Source organism: Larimichthys crocea, chromosome XII (genome assembly GCF_000972845.2).
Source record: "Larimichthys crocea isolate SSNF chromosome XII, L_crocea_2.0, whole genome shotgun sequence".
Classification (NCBI taxonomy): domain Eukaryota; kingdom Metazoa; phylum Chordata; class Actinopteri; family Sciaenidae; genus Larimichthys; species Larimichthys crocea.
In genome coordinates this window covers 7,249,296-7,264,209 of record NC_040022.1, presented here as the reverse complement: position 1 = coordinate 7,264,209, position 14,914 = coordinate 7,249,296, and the positions used below count along the sequence as shown (strand labels likewise).

General features: G+C 41.9%; 1 protein-coding gene across 5 annotated transcripts in view; it reads left to right on the top strand.

Moving 5' to 3' along the window:
* Positions 1 to 14,914, top strand: part of znf385c (zinc finger protein 385C) — a 136,392-nt gene that overhangs the window by 112,216 nt on the left and 9,262 nt on the right. For all 5 annotated transcript variants that reach the window (XM_027285788.1, XM_027285790.1, XM_019258649.2 and 2 more), the window contains 3 exons: positions 1,506 to 1,648; positions 6,956 to 7,066; positions 11,263 to 11,482. In XM_027285788.1, the coding sequence (XP_027141589.1) occupies positions 1,506 to 1,648; positions 6,956 to 7,066; positions 11,263 to 11,482 (474 nt within the window). The remainder of the gene's footprint in view (positions 1 to 1,505; positions 1,649 to 6,955; positions 7,067 to 11,262; positions 11,483 to 14,914) is intronic.

Here is a 14,914-nt window from a genome sequence, read left to right as displayed (position 1 = left end):
TTCACACAGGCCACACAGCAGCAGCATCACCTTGAAACCACTGCTAAGAAACACATATTACGAATATGCTGCAACAAACAGGAAAAAAAACACCACAACGTTTTACAGACAAACTGCTGTGCTTTATTTCAACAGTTTATGTTTCTATATTTCCTCCATTTCCTGCAATTTGTGTATGATTTACGTGCCAGAGCTAGTGGAGAAAGAAGTGTGTCCTTTCTGTAACAAGGTGAAGAGTAAAGATTGGATAGCAGATGGGTGCATAGTGGTTTTCATGCTGGAGACTGGAGTTTGCATCCTGTCACAGACCAATTTATTAAAGTTGACTTTAAAAAAAACATTGTGATTGAACGTAATCCAAGATGTAGCTGTGTGTAAACTGGGTTGTATTTGTGGACAAGTTTTTCAGCTCAAGAAAAAAACATTTCCAAATTCAAATTGAGCATCTAAGATCCTCTTGTCATAATAATGAAGTAGTTTTATTCCAGCAATGTGATTTGTCTGTAAAATGAACCGAGTAGTGTCATACACTTTGCACTCCCATGACTGTGTTTCTTGTGTGTTTGAACCAGTGTTTGTGTGTTCAGCTTCTCCTTTTTGTTTCCCACCAAATCTGGCACTGCCTCCTCTACCTCGAGAAGGAGCTGTGTTTTGGTCAATCATGTCTATTTCTGAATTGCTGGTATTATTTCAAGGTTAGTTATTACCTTCTCCTTTTTCGTCCGCGCTGTGCGTTATCACAAACGAGTTCAACTGCGTCACAGTGTATATGTGTGTTGCACAAGGGCACGCGCAAAAGGTGTGCTTTGAGGTGGCCGTGGTGACCTGCGGCTGACACCAGTGATTGATCCTAGTGCTGGAATAAGTGCCTGCGCACCAGCGAGTACACCGGTCCACTGAAATGCAGCCAAGCGGAAAATTAGAAATCTCTTCATCCCTGGTCCATTTGAAATCCGATATCTCCCATCTTCCCCCACGCACAGGCGCCTTTCCTCAGCCAATAAATCAGTAATTAAATGATGTATTCACATGTGTGTGTGTGTGTGTGTGTGTGCATGTATGTACATGACAGAAGGGGCCTGTTTTTGCAGGATCAGTTCGGGCAATTGGGGTGATGAGAGTATTAAGTCTCCAACAAAACTACCACCCCCCACCCAAATGCACCTCTTCCTATTGTCTGAAAAAAAAAAACAGAAACACTTTCTTACACATGCTGTGTTGTCCCAGATACAAGCACATGCCCACTCACAAGCACACACATACACACACACATTTGAGCTGTACATTGTGTGTTGGGTGTCAGATGGAGGTGTAACGGCGCCTCTGGTATCAAATAAATCAACGTCAGGCCTCCTCTGAGCACAGCACCTGACCTTTTGGAAGTCATCAGTGCAGTTTTTTTTTACTCCTACAACCACACAGGGACAAGAATGCCCCCCATACTAATGTTTCCCAGTTGTTTCTTAACTTCTAACATCTTTTTATCTTTTTTGTGTGTTGTCCAGGTACATCAGCCCAGGGCAGCCCCCTTCTGGCTTCCCTCCCTGTCCCAGGACGGCCTCTGCAACCTCAGCTTGACCTCAAACACCTCCTGCCCTTCAGACTTAATGGATCCTCTCCTCTCAGCCTCTTCCCTAACTTTAACACGGTGAGTGCAGTGGCACCTTATATCATGGAAAATAGTAATTAGATAAACAGGCATATTAAATTGGAGCCAATTAATCTACACTTTTATCAACAACAGCAACAATAAATGTCTCTGGCAGAGCCCAAGATAGCCTATAAATAATACAGTACCTAGATCCATCAGAAATATCAGGCATCTGGGGTGTTGTCAAGCTCAGTTGGTAGAGCAGCCGCCCCATTTGCGAAGGCTCAGTCCTTGCTGCGGAAGCTCAGGGTTCAAATCCGACCTGTGGCTCTTTCCCGCATGTCTTTCCTTCAAAATAAAGCTCCAAAAGGCCAAAAAGAAAAGAAAAAAGAAGTATCAGGCATCTAAGTGCCTGGCAAACTATCACTCAATCAGTGGTATTGATTTTAAAACATGTCAACATATTAACATCATTTTGTACTCTGGGGTAATAACAACCTTCATTTTATGGGTCAGGGTTGTGATCCATGTACTTCGTAAATTCGGCGTCAGTGTTCAACCTTTATATCAGTGAGAGGTATAAAGAGAGACAGGCCTATAAAACCGTGTCCTTAATGCTAGCCACCCTGTTATTCACCCTCTCACTATCTATTCTGCCAGACCTTAGCCTGCAGTACTTGTCCCATAAACTCTGCTGCTGTCTCTGTGCAGAGGCCTGGCCTTAGGTTTGGGGTGCTAATTAAAATTCAAGCAGTGTTTCACTTCCAACAATGGCTAGCTGTCACTTTAGTATCAGCATATCTACAGATGAGACCCTTATTAAGTTGTGTTGACTGTCAACCACAAACTGTTTGGTTTTCAAGACCCTCTGGCTCTGATGCTTACCTTGCTTCTTGTGCCTGGAATTAAAAGCCTATATCTTTGATCCTTTACTTACAAGAGCTATAGCCATTGTAGTTTTGTGTGTGTGTGTGTGTGTGTGTGTGTGTGTGTGTGTGTCGGCACTTTTGATTTCTTTGATCTAGTTTTACATTGGGTGTGTGTGCATGAGGGTGTGTGTTCACTCCCCTCATCGCACACTGTGAAACCATCTCCAGTTCTGTGGTCTGTAAATGAAACATAAGCCAGAGCTTTTGCTCTGGCGTGCACTTTACACCTTTTCAAACCAAGTGGAAAAAAAAAGGTAGGATGAGAGAGAGGGAGTGAGAGAGAAAGGGAGGTAAGGCCAGACAGACGTCTGGCTGCCTCGCTCCTACAAGAGATATAAACGTGTGCTATATGATGTGTGCGTGTATATGTAGGGAATCTTCAGTTTATTCATTTTTTCTGCTGCCCACTGCTTTTGGCCGCAGGATCACCTATACGGCCCTATGGAGGATTGAGCATGCCTGGCAGCAAAGGCAGCATGAAAAACATTCAAACACCCTCATGTATTTATATTAGTGGTGGAGGAAGTAGGGCAGGTTTCTGGTCAGTGTTTTGTCTGTGTTTTGCTATTTCAATTGGAAAATTGTCTATTTTCAAACCAACGCTTGTGCCTCACAGCTCTGCTGAAGGCTTTATGCTGTCTGAAAATAATGTGTGACAAATATATTTTAGAATTTAATGCACCGTTATTGTGCTTCATTAATAGAACTAATGAAAGTACACATATCAGTAACGTTACTACAGATACGCTACAGTTATTGCAGAAGAAAAAAGCAGTAGATTATTAATGATTGCAGCAAACAAGTGCACAGGAAATCATATTTACAGAGTTGCAGTAATATTCAGTCAGCCACTGTTAAGTAGAATACAACTTGGAGGTAGGAAGTAGAATTTACCACAACCAGAATGCAAAAATTATGATAACTGCGGAAATAACATCAAATCAGTGTCGCTTCAGTCCCGGGAGGAGATGATTAGCCTCCACAACACACAGTCTGACACCGCAGCTGTGGCATTAATCACAAGTCCATTCAACTGGGAGCCCCAGGTTCTCTTAGCCCTGATAAGGCACACGTTGTCCCAAACGCGTGCAGGGGGGAAGATGAATGCACCTGTCTCCAAAACTAAATATCCTCCGGTTCCCCTGGTGCCCCTCTTTACATCCTCCCCCCCCTACTCACTCTCTCCTCATATCTCTGTGTCTCTTTCTCCATCTTTCCCTTTACCTACCCTGAAACCTCATCAAGGACTCAGCTCCCCAGCACAGGATAAGTTCTGTCTGCACCAGGATGGCGGGGGAGGACGTAGGGTTTGGACAAAAGACGCATTTATAGCAGTCGGTTCAGGATGGCTGCGGACAGACAATGGGCACATTCTTCAGCTCCTAAAACAAATAGCTGTGTGCAGCCTGCCCTGCTAAGGTGGACAGAGGGCAGCAGGAGTGGGAGAGCTAAGTTTCTGTGGTCAGACTTCGGCTGGTGAAGGGAAAAGTCAGTTGCTCCCAGAGGTAGCTTCGAGTCATGTAGAAGAGGCCAAAATAAAGCACCAAAGGCAAAGATAGCCCTGAGGGAGAGATATACCTACAGCGTGGTGGTTTTGGTGTCAGGTGTGTTTGTATTCCCTCTCACACCTGGCCTTGAGGAATTCGTAGTAAACAGACTCCACTCTTGCAAAGGAGGCAGCTGTCATGGACATGGTGCAGCTCTTTGTATTGTACAGAGGAATCCAATGTTCGGGCTTGTATATCAAAAAGAAAGCAATGCAGTGACAAATCCTCACTGCCATCAATACACCAACACTCATTGATCTCTGGGCAGCTGAGGGTGTCAGCAATACCACTGGTGTGGTTCCAATGAGCGCTATAACTCAGTATGAGAGCATCGCAAGTAGAGAAATGGACTGAGCCAGGCCCTGTGCCAGCCTGGGGAGAGATCCAAGGTGATTGTTATATGTGATACCATGCTGAAGGGTGTCGCAATGAAATCAGCTGTCGTCGTGGCATGCAAACATTCTAATGAAGCCTCAGCTTTCACTTTGCTGTTTATAGTATGCTGTTCTGGGAGTCTCTGCTGTCTTTCCACAGACTGTTAAAATTGAATTAGTCAGCCCAAAACAAAACCCTCTCGAAAAACACTTCCCCGTGGACTGCAATGATCCAGAATTTAATAATAATGAATAAAGACCTGTAGTGAGGCTTGTAACAACAGGGCAAAGCGGTCGTTATAAGAACAAAGTTACTTATCCCACAGAAACTGTGTGGAGAGAAACATGGAAGCTAAAGCTGGATTTTATAGTCAAGGCAAGGAGTCAACACTTGATTTCAACCACTGAGTTGCAGACACATGTACATGAACACACGGTGTCATGCATCAAATATGTTGCCCACAGTAACTGCGTTTACATGCTTTCATTTACCTTGTCATACAGAGGGAAGGTATGGTTCACACATATTTATATCCAGGTAACTTATAGATCATTTGGTCACATCTCATTATTGAGAACTACTGCTATGTAATCAGTGGAAAAAGAGAATAATAATATTGTCTACACTCTTAACAATCTCTACTCAGATCATTGACATCCAGATATTTCTGAATACGCCTTTATAACTTACAGAAATTCCTGCATTCTGGGTGGATGTAAATCTCTTTTTCTTCTCTTTTTCTTCATTTTTATGTCAGCAAAAGAACTATTTCAGGGGCCATATTTTAAGTATTCCTATTCTATGCATTATGCCCCACCTCTGTCTATTCAGCATGGGGCCTGGCTCGGCTCGTCTCTGTCTCATTTTTTGAGGTTTGGAAGTTAAATTAAAAATATTCATGACAGTTCCATTGATATATCCCAGCCCTGAGAGAACAGCAAGAGTCCTGATGGTTACTTTAGCCTGCAGTGCATTAAAAGTGAATCTGACACACATCTTAATTATGATCTAAATACAGTGACACACAGCCAAGAGGATTCCACAGCAGCACAATGTCTCCTATCTTTACTATGTAGGTAATTAAAAGCAAACAGCCACAGACACCACATATCTGAAATCAAAATATTTTTCCTCCAAAACTCTATTGCATAACACAAACATACTCAGATGTGCAACAAAGTGATATTTAAACAATAGCAAACAGTTGAGTCCCGCACATTTTCAGGTTTCGGGTCACCAGACACAGGTGCAATCAGTGAACCATCATTTTAATTAAATAGAAAGAGGGACTGCTACAACAGCACAGATACACAATATACCAAAAGAGGAGGCTTCTGTCATGAGTAAAACTAAATCTGTTGCCAGACATAAAAATTCAAGCAATCATCCTAGGCTCATTGCCTCAGAAATAGAAAAAAAAGGAAAGACGAAGCACAGAAAACATTATTAAATACATAACAAAACAATCACTATTCTCTCAGACAATTACCTGGAAAAATATCACCACACAAACGAGGATTGGTATAGTGTGAAAGTTTTGTGAAGTCACGAATTTCAGCATACCAATAAAAGAGTCAATCAAGCACGTTGTGTAATCCACTGTCCTGAGAAGAGGTCAATTAGAAAAACACCTGCATGGGTGGACTACAGGCGTTGTATCAGGTAGAAAAACTTTTCATAAATCAAGAAGAAATATCCCACATTGGGTCTAGAAAGAACTTTATAGAGAAGCAAGGCCATCTCTGATGTATAAACTGCTGATCTCGTTACCACAAAGAGATGTCATCTGAAACTCATTGATTAGTTGGCATGTAGTTTGAAGTGTATAAAGTAGAGCTCTTTACTGGGTCGGTCTTTTTTGGTCACCTTATTTCGTCTAACTACCCTTTTATAGTGCGTCATAAGAATTGACTCTTTATGTTCTTCTGCTATTCCATTTTATGACATGTCACCAACTAAAATACAGCCACTGATCAAGTTATGCATGTAGTATGTAGCATGTAGGCAAAACATGTCAACTCACAAACAAATCTTGATTTCTTGTTCTTAGTTTTGTTTTATTGATCTATTTTTATCGTGACTCGTATGGTTAACACATCAGAAGCATTTTCTCTTTACACCCCGTGGTCGCATAAATGGGGTTTCAAATTTTGGCACCACTGCAAACTGCAACCTCCACAAAACTGTTTCAATAAAAACTGAACATTTTAGCTGTCGTGAAGGAAGGATTTGTTACAGGGCTGTTGTATCCGAGTTTAGACAATAGTTTTGTGACACTGGTGTCAAATGTTGAATCGTGAAAGTTGCCATCATTCTAATTCTAAATGGCTGACATCAAAACATGACATTCATCACTAATAACTGAAATTATTTCCCCATTACATCCCACTGTAGCTGCTGGAAATATTTGGATGTGATGCCACGGCATCTACTGATGTATCAGAGGATTTTTAATACATGCTCTACAGAGCTAGTATTGTTTACACTGTTTTTCTTTTCTTTGTGTCTCTCAGATGGACCCTGTCCAGAAGGCAGTGATCAACCACACATTTGGTGTCCCACAGCCCCTCAAGAAGAAACAGATTATCTCCTGTAACATTTGCCACCTGCGCTTTAACTCAACGGTAAGAAATGTTTTAGTGGCTTCACAGTGTACCTTGGTGTTTATAGGAAAGATAGAGAGAATGAGACTGCATGCCAGATTTAATTTACAGCATAAAAACCATCTACACCAAGAAGTGAGTCTAGCCTCAGAGAACAACATCTTTGTTTTGTGCTTCTGCTATCGTCTTGAAAGTTATTTTTTGAAAATATGTTTCATCTCCACTGACTCACCATGTTTCTGCATACTATATGTGTTTGTGTGTGCACCTGTGTAAAAGCAAATATGTTTGTGTGTGGGTCTGCACATTTTTTAAATCAAAAGTTAGTCATTAAGGGTTTTTTTTCTAGTTATATATAAAAGTTTGTTTTCCTTTCAGTGATATCTGTATGTGTATGTCTGTCTATTGTTTTGGTATGAGGGATTAGACAGCAGGGAGAGCTGCCGTTTATCAGCAAAGACCAGAAACAATCAGCAGCCCCAGCAGGAAGCAGCATTCTCTGCTCCTCGTTCCATTTCTCGCATCCCTGCTACCTCCCACATGCACACACACACACACACACACACACACACACACACACACACATACTGTCCACATGCACACTCGTGCACACACATACACACAAACACGCACACACAAGCAAACGTCCCATGACATTTTATGCATATTCACATAAAGAAGTAGTTAATGGTCCAGAAAGCCTTAAGACCCCTCATGTATGGGCACAGTAAAACACACACACACAGGCACACACACATTTTTTTTTTTCTTGGACCCCATCTTCAAAGAAGAACTGAGGCACAGGAGACAAGGAGCTGAAGGGGGAGAGGAGACTCAGACGTGCTCTTCACACACTAGAGCAAATCCCATTCCCTGAATCTGAACACGGACTTAAAGAGGAGTGTCAGGTCTGACTGTAGCTTTATCAGTCTCTCTGAGAGCATGAATACTTTCCTCACACTCCCATGAACCCTCCTCAGAGTTTGCTCAGATATTATACCAAGTTATCCATGCATAATTCTCAGAGGGAGAATAAGTAAGTTTTCTCTGCTGCTCAGTATAGCACAAATTTACTTTATAAAGCAACATAGAACCAGCTAAAATCATGTTTTTGCTGATGTCTTGTGGTTCAACCTCTCATCTGCTGATGTAGAGGGTTGGGTACTCCATCGTGTGTCAGTGCACTGTGACATCGCTGTTGGGTGTGCTTATAGGTGCAAAAGAGCACAGTTCTGACCACACATGTGCCATGACATTTTCAACACTTTGGGAAATACATGTATTTGCCCTCTTGCCGAGAGATAAGAGAGATAAGATGTGATGATCAGCACAAAACCGCAGCGTCATTCTTAACTTTTGTGTTTTGTACCAATGAAATAACAAGATGTAATGTGTTAATTAGTGAGCTTTAGATGCACTGTTGCATGCCCCTGTTTCCAGTCTTTGTGCTAAGCCAACCAACTAACCAAACTGCTTACTGTAGCTTTATATTTACTGTACAGACATGAAAGTGCTATCGATTTCTCATCAAACTCTCTGCATGAAAGCAAAAAAGCATATTTCCCAACATGCCAAATTATTCCTTTAATGTCACAGCAGAGAAACACCTGAGTGGGCCGAGGCTGTCTAACTGCTATTCCGTTTAGCCTAAATACCCTAAGGCAATACTGCTGAAAGCATAAAATGCTTTTCGATGACACAAAAATAGCAAATGCAATGATGTGAAGGAGTGTTGCTATTACAGAATTTTGCATACTAATGTACATCATCACATATAGCTGTCATATTTCTTTTTTCTTTTTCTTTTTTTTTTGTTTATTTTCAGTCCCTGTGGGCTTTGTCTATGAGTGGCTTTTGAGGAAGGCTAGAGGTTGTTTGAAGGTTGTTTCGGTTTTCCATAGAGGTTGACGGATCTCATAGTTTATTTTATGCTTCTTTGATCTTTATGCCGTTTTGTAGAGATGATAGTTATTATCTGAATTTACTGTGTAATGTGTGGGTAAAAGCAATATTTTTTGCCACCATCCTAAGAAATACTACAGCTCCATGCACTTCCACTATCAAAATAGGTAACTCAGTGATTGTTATATTAAGCAAACCAACTGGTACATCCACTTTATTTGTATGTATTTTCTAGTTCTAGTTCTATTTGTTCTATTTTTTGTCTTGCTACAAGCAAGTCATTATTGGTAAAGAGGATCCAGCACCATTTCACAGCCATGGGGCAACATGTTCCACACCTTCTAAACACGTGTCTATCCACCAGATATAATCTGATGTTTACTTTGAGCCGTAGGATTGCTTAATCACCTGACATCAAGGATCCCTTAGAAGAGCACTGTATCCTGCTGGCTGTGGTGGTGATGTGAAAACCAAAGCTCATTTCACACCTTGTCCCTCTGCCTCCACTGAGACTCGATTGGATAGAGAGACTGGTGGTGGAGAAGGCGCTGGCTGAATTCGTCACATCACGCTAATCTCCAAAGCATTTTCACGGTAGATCAGTCTCACGATGCACTGAAGTATTCGGGTTGTTTTTACAGATGCTTTGACAGCCGCATTATTTATAGACCTCCACTCTATCACACCATTAGCCTTGCTAATGTCCGGTGTTCATATTTAACTCCATCCCTCGTCTGCATGAGACACATGAGACGAGCTGTGGTTATGTATGTATGTGTGCCTGTAACCTTGTATTTGTGCACTTGCAGACATGTTATTTATTGCTTAGGGGACTTAAAGGTCCAGTGTGTAACATTTAATGGGAGAAATATAATATTCGTGAGTGTACAACCATCTCTGTCGATGCTGCACGTCCTCTTCTACAGTAGTTTCTTCTACACCAGGGGTGTTCAAACTGTTCCACAAAGGGCCGGTGTGGCTGCAGGTTTTCCTTCCAACCAAACAGCAGCACACCAGACTTGACTCATTTAATCAACTGATCTCAGTCTTCAGAGAGTTGATTGGTCAAACTGTGTGCTCTTGGTTGGTCGGAACAAAAACCTGCAGCCACACCGGCCCTTTGTGGAACAGTTTGGAAACCCCTGTTCTACACTCTTGGAAGGGGAGAGTGAGGCAAGCGGTATTCAATTGGTTACAGTCTGCAGCCTCGCCACTAGATGCCACTAACTCCTACACATTGGTCTTTTAATGTGTCTTTGATGCTAAGGCAATCAGAGAAATTCACATTTTGCTCCTAATGAAAAAGTCTTTTTCTCTGAATGTATTTATTCGTCACCCTGAAGTCTTCAAAGCAAAGTCCAGTCTCTTACTTGTTTGGCATCTGAGGATTAGCATGATTTATTTCTTGAGGAAGTAAAACTGGATGAGAGCTAAAGAAGCATTGCAGCCTTAGAGTCTTACCTTGCTCCACTTTTCAAAACATACACCCTTTGGGAGAAAAAAGCTATTTTATACTTAATCCTTCTTCCTTAATCCATCCATCTCTTAAATACTTAGGGCATGAAAATTTCCATATTACTCAGTATTCTCTATAATTTGAGTTTTTGGGGACATTCGGGTTAAGGTAATTTAGCTGTTATTGTGCTGAATGTATTGAATCTGTGGTTGTGTATGTTCCCTCTATAACTATCTCCTATCCAGGCCAGGCACTGATGAGAGCTAATCCCCTGAGGCTGCTTTAGCTTCTAATGAGTGATTTCTGTATTGATTTCTCTTGATATGCTTATGTATCCATGCTTGCTCTGACAACAGGGGCTTTGTTCTCGGATTTAACAGGGTCGTGAGAATGATGAGAATGTGAAAGTAAATCGTGATCCACCCAGAAGGAAAATTGTGTGGACGTCTTTATTGCTGCATCACAGTCAGTAGAAATGTTTCTGATTTGTGTTTGTGGGTTTGTTTGCGAGTGCTCAGATGTGTGTGTGTGACATTAGTATGTATTTCCACGTGTCTAGGACTTGCAGAAGCTGACTCTCACAGTGCACATTAATAGGGTAGTTGTGGAGATGGGATCCTCTCTCTTGTTGCATATTACACATGCAATTATACCTCTGGCCTCCCAATGTGCCATCACTGTTATCAGGTGGAAACAGACTCTCCTCCCTGCAGCTGGTGTATGCCGGCGAATATTGAGGCGTGAATTTTAACATTTATTGCACGTGGGCTCCAGTCTCTCCAGCAGATAATGCATCGAGTCAAACACTCCTGTCTGCTTTTTTTCCCTCCCAACCTGGTTTTCTCTTATTTTCCCGCAGAACCAAGCAGAGGCCCACTACAAGGGTCACAAGCACGCCCGGAAACTCAAAGCCATGGAGGCCCAGAAGAACAGGCAGAGACGAGCTGGGGAGGCCTCATCCACAGGACGGGAGAGAGACCGAGATAGAGACAGAGAACGAGATCGGGACAAGAGCAAGATGTCGTCATCGGAGGCAGCTCTTCCCATGCTCATGGATACAAGCTTAGTGGAGGGAACAAGTACGTTAACTGACAGAGAGATGGGAAGAAAGCACCTTTTGATGATCTGTCTATCACACTTTGGTTCCTCTAATTCCCCCTTCTGCTCCATTTCATCTTTCTAAATCCCCTCAATCCTCACCCTCTCATCATTGACGGCTTCCAACCTCCTCCTCCTCTTTCTCCTCCATATATTGGCCTTCCTTATCTCTTTCCTTGGGTTCCATTGTATTACATTTTGAGATTACATCTTCTGTACACCTTATCCTTCACCCTCTCAACACCTATCCCCTCTGTGTTTCTGTGCCTTGAAATCTCAGCAATTTCAACCAATTCTACACCCCGCCCCCCCAAAACCTGTCTGACCTGGCCCTCTGTCCCTATGCCTTGTGATGGATAGAGGGCTCCGAAGCTGTGGGATTGTGAGATGTCTGAGAGCAAGAGGTGTTGTGTAAATAAAGGGGCTGGCTGAGATCGATTGTAGCCTCACTGGGGTTGTTTTTACCCCCTTTGCCTCTTAATTTCCAGTGCTTGACTCCTCTTTGCTCCCTCCTGCTCTCTCCTATCTATCTCAGTTAGATGGAGAGGGTAGTTGTAGAACAAGAATTGGTGTATTTGTGCAGCATGAAAAGGACGACCCATAATACAGGATGAGTTAAGAGGGAGCAAAGTAATGGTGCTAGTTTTTATTTGAGGGGCTGTCAGATAGAAAAGAAAGTTGAAAGAAATCAAAGGCACTCATCTTCTTCTATGAAAAGTTAAAATGTTTTCACATGGGTCATGTAAATACAGACATTTTAACTTTTGATAAAAAGAAGTGTATTGTTTTCTTTCACCATAATATGAATGTTTACTTTTCCACACGACATGGCAGCATGAATTGCTCCGAGGCCACTTTAACAGCAGAGTGTGCCCATTACCTTCTCGTGTTGCACTTGTCTGGGTCCACACTTGTCATTTATCCATCCAAGGTGATGGAAGTGGAGGAGCCGTAGAGCTCTCTCTCTCTTCTACATTCCTACTTCATCCTTCCCTCCGCTTCCACCGCCCCAGAGAAGATCACTATCTGAGCAGAATTTCAAAATGCGTTTGGATGCTAGATGGAATATTAGAGAAGAGATATGAAGGTACTGAGAGAAGAGGGAGACAGTTTGTACTTTACTTTACCCTCCCACCCCCTCAGCCCCCATAGACGTGCCCATGTGCACGTGGATACACGCTTTTTTTTTTTTTTTTTTTGCCTTGAGCACTAAGAGTCTCCTTCAGAAAGGAGAAAGTGGACAAAAGACTGGGAGCCTGATAACGCTCTCATCAAATCTCATATTAATATTCCGCCGTTGCATAGGAGAGCTCTGAAAGAGGGAAGCAGCAGTGGAGACGAAACAAGATGATGGGTGGAAAATGAAAGATAAGATGAAATGAATGAAGGAGACAGGGAGGGAGAGGGAGGAATAAGAGAGAAAGCGCGTGGAGTGAAAGAGGGGGGTCATTGGAGAGAGAAAGTAGATAAGTCATAGCTAGTTTTTATGCTGTGAATAATTTTACAGTTCCAAGGCAATTCTGTGAGGAGGAACACTCTTTAATAAGCCCAATTGTGTGATTGGCCTAATGTGAAATTGAAATGCAGCAGTGCGAGCCAGTGGTGGCATGCACCACAATGCCAACCTGTAATGGAATAGCGCTCCAAATTAACACTCTATGAAATGAGTTATGTCTGCCATGAAAGTGAAGGCTGGTGGGGAGATGTCTGAGGGTAATGCCCACATTGTCTGCCATCAGGAACCAATAACACACCTGTCGGCTCTTCCTCTTAGCAGTCTGTCTCCAAATAAACAGGCTCTAGGCCCACAAGGTGAACTTCTTCAACTCCATTAGACAAATGCACATTTAGATGCAGGAGGCCACAACCATTCATATTAACACCTTTTCACTGTGAGGTGCTGGATGGAGTTCAAAGTGCACTTTTTCTGAGGTACACAAGAACAAATGATGAGTCCCAAATTACTTTCCAGGTGTATTTGGACAAGTGCCTCAGTGAAATGGATCAAATATTTCAAACTTAGGCATTGTTGCAAATAACAGATAGAGTGTCAAGTTAAAGGTCCAGTGTGTCAGATTTAGGGGGCTGTCATGTTTTCTGACTAAGAATAATAATTTTTTTTAACCTTAGAATAAGCCCATTATATCTATAGACGCTGCTGGAGTACCAACAGTTTCATGTCAGTTTCATGTTGCCGTGCTGTACACAAACTTTTTTGCCTCTTTCAAAATACCTAAATTTTATCACGTCACAGTAAAACTTTCCAAAATCTCTTGCTTTCTACAGTCACTTGTCATTCAAAGCACCACAACAGTTCGTAAGTACAGAATGGAGATGGGGAAGAGTAGAGACGTTTTCAATCTTACAAAGGGACTAATCGATGCTTATAAACCATGTCCCAGACCTACAAAGGAGGGAGTAAACGCAAAGCGAGTGAGCAAGAGAGAGAGCAGCAGGCCGGTGCCCAGAGACAGAGGGTCTGTATCAATCGTGACAAGCATCAATCACCCTCGGCTTTGATTGACTCCACTGTTCAAATCGTCTTCACGGGGACTCTGTCTGTCACCACAGTAATGATGATTTAAAGCAGGGAGTTTTCTCCAGGGAAGTTGTTTATGTTCTGAGACTGCTTTAGATCAGAGCACGTCTGCTAAACCAAGTGCTCGCTATCTGTATGTGTATAAAAGCATGTGCGTAATGAGTCCAATATTTATATTCATTTGCTGTTTGGCAGAGGTTGAGGTTCTCAGCGGATCAATCTTATAAAACTGAGTCCTCTTCAAATGTGTTTACACTCTATTTGGATGGTTAGAATGTGAATTAAATTGTTTGCATGTTAAAGAAAACTGATGATTGCCAGCATAACATTGATCCAAATATCCATGATTGGCTGTTGTTGTTGTTGTTGTTGTTTTAGTCCACCGAGGCCCTGCTGGCACTGCTAATATGCTGGCCTTTGGTTTGACAGTTTACCAATGTTGGTGGCAGTCTCTCTCATCATGTAGATGGTCAGAGAACAAGTGGGACAACTTTTTAGGGGAAAATGGCAGATGAGATTATTTTCAGTTTCACAGGATTCACAGTTCTATTCATTATCAGGCTTGTGAAAAGAACAATTATTTCTATTATCATTCATTCTTAATGTTTCGTGCTCATTACAGTTTGTCAGATGTGTCATCAAGAAGTGATTGTTTTGTGCAAAAAAGAATCTCAAACTATTTATTTACACAAATATAAAAAAAACAGAAAAGTAGCAAATACTCACATCTGAGAAGCCAGAACCTATGGAAGCCCATTTCTGCAATGAAAAGACAATTAAAATGATCATCAACATTTCTTCTTGATTAGCTGCTTGATTAATAGACTAATCATTTCAGCAATCATTTCAACATAAGAGTAGAACATACTGGTGA